This window comes from Xenopus laevis, chromosome 8L (genome assembly GCF_017654675.1).
Source record: "Xenopus laevis strain J_2021 chromosome 8L, Xenopus_laevis_v10.1, whole genome shotgun sequence".
NCBI classification, from domain to species: Eukaryota; Metazoa; Chordata; class Amphibia; order Anura; family Pipidae; genus Xenopus; species Xenopus laevis.
This window is the reverse complement of record NC_054385.1, coordinates 73574597-73585252: the sequence shown is the minus strand read 5'-3', so window position 1 is coordinate 73585252 and position 10656 is coordinate 73574597. Positions and strand designations below refer to the sequence as shown.

Below are 10656 nucleotides of genomic sequence, written 5' to 3'. Positions count from 1 at the left end.
GCTGTGTCTTTTTCTATTTGTTGTCTTAGTTTGGTACACTTGTAGATCAGGGGCAGGCCAAGGACACCAAAAATCTCTTTACTTGTTGAAATGCAATTTGCAAACTAATGTTCTTTTTTTTTTACTTTCTGTATTAGACAGTTCTGCCCTAAATGTACTCCAGAAATTCAAGTTATCTTCAGTTGCATATGCTTTCACATGTCATACTCATCTGCCTGGTTCCCCTTTACCACCCCACTTACCTGGGAAAGTGATTGACTTTCTGAAAGTTGGTAAGGCTTCTCATGATGTGAGGCTTTATATGGGACCCAGTCCACATAATGTTGAAGTCATTGCTGTTGGCATTAACCTGTGGAATGAGAATAGATTGCTTCAGTTAGACTGAATACAATAAACATTAGTCATCAAGTTTAAACTGCTTCAGTAGAATTTCTGTTGGTGCAGGGGTAAGAAAAAAATAACATTAGACTGTATATTTATTAATCATCTACAAATGGGGAGGAATACAATGGTTACATTTATTATTTAATTTTGCCTTCACGTTTTTGTTTAAGAATGTTATAGGAACAAATCTACACAATAGTTTAGTTTAGAGACTAAATATCACACATTGTAGTAACAAAATCTGGGGAACTATAATCAGTTATTTCCCAATGTGAACGAAAAGAATCTCTCCTTATTCAAGACACACTGGTGTGATTGCTGGTGAACAAGACTCTGGAATATAGAAATAAAAAACACTGACCTCCTGAAATCCATGGGCAGAAAGAACGCTGCGGACTAAGCGGCTGTCTGTGCGAACTATCTTATAGGATAATCTATAGCGCTCTGCAAGAGAAATTATCAAGTCGTTTTTTATCCTCTAGAGTCTATCAAAAGAAAGAATAATCTAAAGAGTACTCAGGAGTACTATGAGTTGACATTAAAATATTCAATACTAGTTGCTAAAATCAATCTCTGGTTTCCAAACAAGGTACAGCAATTGGTATATCCTGTAAGCAAATATAGTGCAAGTATTAAGAAGAAGTTCAGTAGGAAGGACTCTTGACATTTATGAAGAAAGACAGTACTTCAACAACACTGGGGGATTCACTGTTACAAAATACCTCAGTAAACCCAATTGGCAAAAAAGTTCTCCTACCTCCTACTGCACGCAGTGACAGATTTTTGTGAAGAACGCCTTCTGCATGAAACATTACAATAGGAACCTTTCGAGGACCACCAGTCCACAGGATGCAAGAGTATTCACTGGGTAATTGAAAAACAATAAACGGTGTAAGAAAAATGATGAAATTCTGGCTACATAACAGGAATGTGATAAAGACTTTTGTTTACTCACAATTATATTTTAGTATGAAGCAAGCAAAAACTTTCCTTACATCCCGAGGTTAGTCTCTGATTATGTTTTTTTAATTATTTAATGCTTTTCTTCTTCAGTTTAACTAAGTCAAGTCTGTGACCCTTGGGCTGTTACTGGGCATCCCTGATACTGCAAATCATTGTTCATTTTTCATCAGAAAAATGAAAGGCTACATTGCTGAGGGGAAAATGGAAGCGCCAGAGCAAGCAATCTGCAGCTCTAAATCATTTTGCTTTATTAGATCATGAACTCACAGAAAATAGTTTAACAGTGGCCTTGTATTATCTGCATCTATCTGAGAATGGGTGCAGAGTTGCACATAGACAGTTGTCTGTAGAGGCTAATCAGGCCTTTGCTTTAATTTTGCAACTTTTAGCAGACTCTTATAAAGAGTATGTTATTGGCAAGTGCACTCTTTCAATTTACCACCTACGTTTGTTTGAATCAACCCTCTTGTTTATCCCAAGACCATTGATCCTAAGAGGATTTTAGGCACATTTACAAAGACTGGGGCAGGTGCAAATTGCAAAGAAGTGCACATACCACACTTTGCATCTGGCTGCTGCACTAAGCGCACAGCTCTGTAATCCAGTATAAAGAGCAAAGACCTGTCCTGCACTTCTATGAATTCAGCTGTACCTGCAGTAGGCAGCACTGTATTCAGGAATGACTGGGGGCAGTACGTGGGCATCCCATTCCATTAGTTATTCATAGGGTTGCCACCTGGCCGGTATTTTACTGGACTGGCCAGTATTTTACTGGACTGGCCGGTAAAAATGATGGTTGAGCCCAATGTTATTAATAGAGAAAAAAGTTAAATATAAAGGAAGGCAGGTATTTTTTTCCAGAAATGGTGGCAACCCTAGTTATTCATAAGCACAACCTACAGCTGTTCCACTTAAAAAAAACAAATACATCCCCAACAGCCAACACTCACAAAAGTCCTGGGAGCCCACCTATACCATAGTTGAATTTTTGACAACAATACCAGGTCGATATTTACTGAGACACGCACAACCCGGATTAAGAGCCTTTGCAAGGCGTCAGTATTTAAAGAGAGGCAAGGCTGAAAGACAAGCACGCGCTAGAACAAGCACACACACACAGACAGGAAAATAGAGGCCTGTCGATGCTGACCCCTTTTTGGAATCATCTTCCTCGCTCAGTTCGTCCTGCTGTCCACGGGGCAACATTTCGGGCATCTTCTTCTCAGCATTTAGATTATGCTTCTCTGTCACTAAGGCAACCGCATTAGTCCCCACACATAAAGCGTCATTTCCGCCGGCTTGCTACTGCTAAAGCCAGCTGGCCGGAAACATTTCCGCCACGTACAATATGGCTGCTAAAGAGACCAAAATTGTTGAAGGCGTGGTAGTGGGTGGGAAATGTCGGCCTTCCTTGGCTCCTGTTGGCCGAATACTCTATCGGACTTCATGAGGAGAGGGGAGGGGCGAGCAGAAAGAACGTAAAATTGGGAGAGCTACTGGAGGAGGGTTCCGTGTATGTATGTGCGGGAGGGTAGGTCAGTTATGATTATATATTGTTATTCTGTGTATCTATAATGATTTATATATAAACCACTATTTGCAGCATTTTGATCACTGATACTTTAAGAGTTGTAGTGGAATTAACTGGATACCGTGCCGGTTCTGTCTCTTGATACAATGTAGCAGGTGTCAGGTTTGCGCGATTTTTCAACACTGTTTCAAAATCTGAAGCACCAGGGTTTGTGAGATTAGGAATAAAAAAGGGACATATATTGCATCAAAAAGCAATTACGTTTTATACCATTTAAAACCAATGAAATCATTGTCATGAATGTATTATGGAAATTGATTAGCATCACATTTTTTCATTAGGCTACATTTCATTTTTGGATTTTTGACCTTTTAAAGTAACTACTGTCTGAAATCAGGGCTCTCTCTGCCACTTTTTTTTTATATTAAACATTTATATGTAACATTTTTATCTAGGGTTTCCCAAATTTTCCAAGGACATTTCAGTTTTTTTTTCTACTGGAAATCTGAAATTTTAATGATTATATTCTTTAGGCTGAAAATGTCTGAAGCATTCTATGATTTAAAAATTGGAATAGTTTTCTATTTCTGGTTTGCAATATTAAGTATTCAAAGGGAAACCACTGAATGCTTTGAACATGTCTCCTTTAAAATGATGACCATAGTTAATCATTTATATACCTTTTCAGAATGAGTGGTTTGTTCATAAATCTTTGCATTGGAGGTACAAGGTCTCTTGTTGCTGCAGATCTCCAGCTGTTTGGTAAACCTTGGATTTGGAAAGCATTTTTACTGCATAACTTAAAAACATTAATTGTGCTTTAGAGGGTCAATAACACCAAAGAACTGAAACAACTTTGGATATATGCATTGATTATATGATATCACACGATCTAACAACCAAAAAAATATATACATATCTTGGAAATAACTGTCCTATTTTCTATACAAAGCCTAAATCCCATATTTTTTGGACAGCCATGTATTTTTATTAACACATATTTATAAAGCGCAAACATATTCCACAGCTAGGGTTGCTACCCGTCCGGTATTTTACCAGCTTTGCCGTAAAACACCTGCCAAGGCTGTGGCTGGCATTACAAATTTACTGGCAATGTAGATGGCAGTAAATTTTAAATATTTGTAAAATTTTAAGAATTTGTAATAGCCCTTGGCCTGCCCCTGATCTACCACAATGTTACCTTATTTGTTCAGGGATTTGCTTCTTAAAGGGATACTGTCATGGGAAAAAAAAAAATTTTCAAAATGAATCAGTTAAGAGTGCTGCTCCAGCAGAATTCTGCACTGAAATCCATTTATCAAAAGAGCAAACAGTTTTTTTTATATTCAATTTTGAAATCTGACATGGGGCTAGACATTTTGTCAATTTCCCAGCTGCCCCTGGTCATGTGACTTTTGCCTGCACTTTAGGAGAGAAATGCTTTCTGGCAGGCTGCTGTTTTTCCTTCTCAATGTAACTGAATGTGTCTCAGTGGGACATGGGTTTTTACTATTGAGTGTTGTTCTTAGATCTACCAGGCAGCTGTTATCTTGTGTTAGGGAGCTGCTATCTGGTTACATTCCCATTGTTCTTTTGTTTGGCTGCTGGGGGGAAAAAGGGAGGGGGGTGATATCACTCCAACTTGCAGTACAGCAGTAAAGAGTGATTGAAGTTTATCAGAGCACAAGTCACATGACTTGGGGCAGCTGGGAAATTGACAATATGTCTAGCCCCATGTCAGATTTCAAAATTGAACATAAAAAAATCTGATTGCTCTTTTGAGAAATGGATTTCAGTGCAGAATTCTGCTGGAGCAGCACTATTAACTGATTCATTTTGAATTTTTTTTTTTTCCCATGACAGTATCCCTTTAAAGGAACAGTAACCACCCAAAATATGGAAGTGTTTTAAAGTAATGAAAATATCATGTAGTGTAAAACTTGTCTGTTTGCTTCAGAAATACTACTATAGTTCATATAAACAAGCTGCTGTGTAGCAATGGCGGGAACTGAAAAAAGGATACATGGCACGGGTTAAATAGTGGATAACCGAGAACACCATTATGTTCTACTGTATCTGCTGTGTAACCTGGGCCTTTTCTCCTTTGAATGGCTGCCCCCATTGCTACACAGCAGCTTATTTATTTAAACAATAGTAGTGTTTCTGAAGCAAACAGTAGTTTTACAAGTGCAGGGCAACACTGCATTATAGTTTTACTACTTTAAAACACTTTTATTTTTTGAGGTTACTGTTCCTTTTATCCTCCCTCTTGCCATCGACATGCCATAACCCCTTCCATTTTTGCTTTTGCAGCTAGACGTTTCAATTAAGTAAATATGGCAGTTGCAGGCATGGGTGCAGATCAATTTAAGTAGATTATTACAGGTACCAGCTTTTTTAAAAAAATACTAATAATTGTTAAAATGCTTTGTTCCAGCGCTGCCAGCATTGGTTTGCATTGTTTTAACACAATTCAGCTTTTGCTATATCAAGAAGATTTTGTGCAAAAAATGAGCCGATTCCTGGCTGTGTTAAGAAGCTGGCTTATGATGGTCTCCATTATCGCAGCTGGGAACACATTCCAGAGCTTCAGAGACCACAGTTTCCTGAGTGACAAACTTTATACTGGCAGCCCTGACCTGGGTAGGTATGAACATTTAGGCAGCCCTGCCCATTCTAGCTTTGCCCTTGTTTCTCTACTCAGATGACTAGATACCAGTTTTTCCTCTAGCCAATGTTCCCTCTAAGGGCACATCTTTCTAAAGAAAGAGTCCAGCTCGAAACATGTCGTGACACATTAAAAGCACTTGAGTTTTGCAGTAAAGTTCTGCGTATTGCACCTATTATTAACCACCAGCTATATTGTTTGGAAGGAAAAACAGGTGAAGTTTGGAATTGTCCTTGCAGGCATTAAACATATTGATTGTAGAGAAATTGTATATTTAACCTTTAAGATATTTTACTTTTTTACTCTTCAAAATGCAGAGAAAATCCTGTGTGGCCTGTACTTGTCATTGTAGGGCAGTGCTTGAATTGGATTGAACCAAGTGGAGGGATGCGTAAGGTTGCGTACTAAAACAAGCCCCTTCCACAACCATAAGCCACACCCATTGTTATAATAAGCCTCACGCACCAATACTTTCTGGTTTTACCCACTTTAATGCAAAACCATTTTGCTATTTCCTTCTAATGCACAGTTTAATGCCCAGTATGCATAGATTTACCTATGTATGTGACCTGTAGGGACCCCAAAATGAAAATTGTGCATATGACTTTTCTTGCCTGCCAATTCAGCTGCTGCAAACACAGCACCTTGCCTGTGTCATTAATCTGCTGCTGTTTAATATCTTAATTTTCTCTTTTTGTTTCCCCTGCTTTCTTCTTCTCTCTTTTTTGCTATAATATATCCTTTTTTGGTGCCTCCGCCTTATCTGTTTAACACTTCTCTATCTCTTCTCTATTTCTCTCCTTTTATTTTCTATATATTTAGCTATATTTCATTTTACCTCTGCATTTTATTTGCATGTAGAAGTGGAGACGCGTCAGGGAACGGATGCTTTTAATATGCTGAAATAAAAATTTACTTCTTTTAATTCAACGGGTGAATGGCGTGGTCGTCAAATCTTTTCTACTAGAAGTGGAGAGAAGCAAAATAAAGTTCTGGGATTCAAAACACTTGCATCCCCACTGAGGGGATGCTATTTCAAAGAAGTGAGACTGTAGGCTAATTATTAAAATACCAGAAGGAAAAAATTCTAGTGTTAGTCAGTTAGTGAGGGAATGGCTCTGTAAGTGGGTGTGGTCTTGAAAATAAGACAAGGTCAATATGTCCTTATCCTCCTGCTCTTTGCCAGCCCTTCTCCAAATATGTTACAAAATAAAGTACAGCAGTGTGATAAAATATCTTCAGTAGGGTGTTCAAAACTAATTTCTGGCTGCTGTTGGCAACTGTACTTGTGCAATTAAGCATCTATGTTCAAAAATCAGATCTATTTTCAATGTTTTCAGAGCAATTCAACAATTTTACGTGTTATGTCTACCGTATATCATGCTAGTTGTCTGGCACTGTATTCTTCTTCAGTTCTACAAAACAACCAAATAGGTTTGTTGTAATATATACTATAAATATTTGTTTATTTTGTTTTAAACAAAATAAGGACATGGTTTGAAATTACAGGAGAAATAAGAAAAATAGAAAAAAAAAGACAGAAAAATATTTGACGGACCATTGTGTGCTCATTTCCGAAAACATACAGACACAACAAGTTATAATTCATAATGATGATGTTCTAACAAAAATCTTGTTGCTTTATTTTTCCACCTATCAACCAGTGAATGGCCTCCAAGCTCGTACTTTTGGGGTGTGGACACTGCTTTCCTCTGTTATCCGATGTGCATGTGCTGTGGATATCCAGAACAAGACGTATGCACACTTGAAATGCATTTTTATAAGGCCCTAAGTATTTTGTTGTAATCATCCATACTCAGCTGATTTTATCATTTGTCTGACTTACTTGCTTTCCCATTGCATTTTTACATTCCATTCTGTTAAGCCTTGTTATAATCCTTTGCTTCAGTACTGCTGCTATGCCTATGCAGTACTAGAGTCCTACATCTATCCAATGAGTCTGTATGTTCTCCCCAAGTGTCAGTGGATTTCCTCCAAATCCACTCCAATGTCCTTCACCCTTTAAAATATACGAATACATTATTTGGCTCATGAGTAAATTGCCCAATCATAATGTGTGTGCTGTGTGAAAATAAAACAAGCTCGGGGTAGGGGCTAATGTGAATGAGAAAACCTCTTGTAAAGTGGTAAAAATAATCACAACCATCACATACATGAATTCCCCCTTTACCAAATCACCAGTATTACAGCTGTCTGTAACTTCTTTAATTTCTATAGGCTGCCCCCTTTTTTTCCAGAAAAATGCTTTGCTCTGTTATCTATTCTTTTTCATTCTCTGTCCATAGACGGTATCAGATTAGATAATAATCCCCCTTATTCCCCTAGGCTCTACCACCTCACACTCTGGACATTCATACTGGCTCTGGGACATTTCCTGTCTGAAGTTTTTGTTTACCACACTGCTGAGATGTCTATAGGCATAATGGCTCCACTGATGGTTGCAAGTGAGTAATATTTCTCAGGGTACCTTTTTGTGAAATAAATGCTTTAATTGAGTACAAAACACGGTACATCAAAAACCTACATATGTTTTAGGACAGTATTTTATTATCAGCATTATCTTGTGACTATTTTAACACACCTTACACATGAAAAAGTTAAGACCTTCAGTGTGAAAATAAAAAATGGGTAAATAGATAGGCTGTGCAAAATACAAAATGTTACTAATATAGTTAGTTAGCCAAAAATATAATATATAAAGCCTGGAGTGACTGGATGTCTAATATAATAGCCAGAACACTACTTCCTGCGTTTCAGCTCTAGAACTCTGATCTAGTCAGCGACTTGTAGGGGGGCCGCATGGGTCATATCTATTCGGTGAGTTTGCAATTGATCCTCAGCATTCAGCTCAGATTCAAAAGCAACAGATATGACCCATGTGCCCCCCTCCCCCTTAAGTCTCTGATTGGTTACTGCCTGGTAACCAGGGTAACCAGTCAGTGTACCAAGAGAGCTGAAAAGCAGGAAGTAGTATTCTGGCTATTATGTTACACACCCAGTCACTCCAGTCTGTATACATTACATTTTTGGCTAACTAACTATATTAGATACATTTTTTATTTTACATAGTTTATCTATTTACCCAGTTTTTATTTTTACACTGAACAATTCCTTTAAGCCATTGAACCCAAGATATCTGGAGTTTCAAGTTATTGAACTGGAGGCAGACCCTTATTAAAACCTTCATATTTTCATATATGATATGAAACCAGGATTATGCTTCACTGTCCACACTTATTCACTAACCTTGATACCAGTGAGGGGTGTGTTAATTGGAATGAGCAGATGTGTATCTTATGACATTGTCCAGAGCATTTCAGCCCCAGCTGCTGCCCTGAGGCAGCTGAGGCAATGTCAACCCCCGCCCTTAATTAAACAGTTGGAGTAGTGCAAATGGGACTGCATCACTAATGCAGAGTACAACTGCACTAAGATTGGACCCGCTATCCGGGGCTGACCCAAACATCAGAGGGAGTCGCTTTGAATTAGTTTGTAAAGGCGGCTTTTATTCAACACACAGTGCGATATACATTGCAGTTGGTATGTGCACATAGCCACTGCCATGTATATTGCACTGTGTGTTTAATAAAAGCCGCATTCACAAACTAATTCATAGCGACTCCCTCTGATGTTTGGGTCAGCGCCGGATAGCAGGTCCAATCTTCATATAGACAGAAGTGGCTGGGTCCCGCGAGAGCTGCGACCAATGGAGAGACACTGCACGGCTAAGGGTGAGCTCCGCTTCTTTTATAGATCCTCAATCTTTGTCAGTACAACTGCACACTCTGTATTAGAAAAGCTAAAATTGTTTTTTAAAATCCAAGTTGCTGTCCCTGGTAACCTGTGGGGTGTGTGTGTGTGTGTATATATATATATATATATATATATATATATATATATATACTTTTTTTTTATTTATTTTTTTAGGTTTCTCCATTTTTGGGATGTTGATTGGTTACCAGTATCTGGAGGTTCAACAAGAGTCTTCTATTTCCCATAACAAAAAGAAAAACTAAAGAAGCATCAATAATGTGATGAGGTTACATTCAGAAATGAATTGAAGGCTTTGTGTAGTGGTCCATAGAACCAGATCTGAACTGAGAACTAGGCTCTGGAATTCCAAGTACGCAGAGGCCCAAACATGCTCCCACAGGCTCAATAGTGGAATCTTATGGCAGTCCGTTGGGCATTTCGAACCATTTGGGAGACATGCTCTCCATCCTAATTGTTGTATCTATGAAATAACCATTGTGTTAAATAAATTAATGGATTTTATCTGGGTCTCTTATTACAAAACTCAAACTGCAATACATGTCAGAATCTATGGCAGGCTGTGCACTGTTGTTTTGCAAAATACAAACTGAAACTTGTTTGACAAAAACAAAGATATAGTGCTGATTTAGGCATTATTAAAGAACCCTCATGGAAGAATATGGAGAGTAAATCTCAAGGATGCCATTACCAAGGAATATATTTTTAGAGAGTGAAAAGGGAAATTAAGAGTTCTACTGTGTATAGATCTCTACCATACAGTGCTACGCAATATGTTGGCGCTATATAAATACGTGTTAACAATAATAATAATAATAATACCATGCAGCCAGTCCCCTGCAAAGTATGCCCCCTAATTATATTCCATTACGTTTCGGAATTAAAAAAGGGGTGGTTCACCTTTACATTGTTACATGTTATAGAATGTCCTATTCTTAGCAACTTTTAAATTGGGCTTCATTATTTGTTATAGTTTTTTAATTATATGCAGGCGCAGGAAGCAGACCCCGCAGTTGCAGGGGGGGCCACCGACCACGGGGTCTGCAGCACTTAAAACCTCCCTCCAGCTTTCTCTTAAAGAAATGGAGGGGGAACTGTTACTATACACGTCAGGCCCCTTCAAAGATTTTGGGGGGCCCGGCAAGCGCTTGTTATGCCACTGATTATATGCCTTCCACTTCTGCCTCTTTCCAGCTTTCAAATGGGGGTTCACTGACCATGGCAGCTAATAAAATTCTTAGTGAGGCTACCATTTTATTATTATTAATTGTTATTACTTATATTCCTATTTAGAACATCTCCTATTCATATTCCAGTT

At 38.2% G+C, this 10656-nt stretch overlaps 2 protein-coding genes across 6 annotated transcripts in view; one reads left to right on the top strand and one right to left on the bottom strand.

Annotated features, from left to right (window-relative positions):
- ttll5.L (tubulin tyrosine ligase like 5 L homeolog) overlaps positions 1–2691 on the bottom strand; it is a 50270-nt gene extending 47579 nt beyond the window's left edge. For all 4 annotated transcript variants that reach the window (XR_005963411.1, XR_005963412.1, XR_005963413.1 and 1 more), the window contains exons 1-4: positions 2498–2691; positions 1142–1248; positions 746–828; positions 243–349 (exon numbers count right to left, since the gene is read on the bottom strand). Coding sequence is in view for 1 of the 4 variants with exons in the window: in XM_018230343.2 (XP_018085832.1) it covers positions 243–349; positions 746–828; positions 1142–1248; positions 2498–2562 (362 nt within the window). In the remaining 3 variants the exon portion in view is untranslated. The remainder of the gene's footprint in view (positions 1–242; positions 350–745; positions 829–1141; positions 1249–2497) is intronic.
- A 40-nt stretch (positions 2692–2731) lies between these two features.
- Positions 2732–9842, top strand: erg28.L (ergosterol biosynthesis 28 homolog L homeolog). Of its 2 annotated transcripts, none has more exons than XM_018228946.2 (5): positions 2732–2882; positions 5316–5521; positions 7211–7301; positions 7893–8011; positions 9495–9842. In XM_018228946.2, exons 1-5 carry the CDS (start codon positions 2863–2865, stop codon positions 9581–9583), a joined length of 525 nt encoding a protein of 174 aa, XP_018084435.1. In that variant the 5' UTR covers positions 2732–2862; the 3' UTR covers positions 9584–9842.
- The last annotated feature ends 814 nt before the right edge of the window (positions 9843–10656 follow it).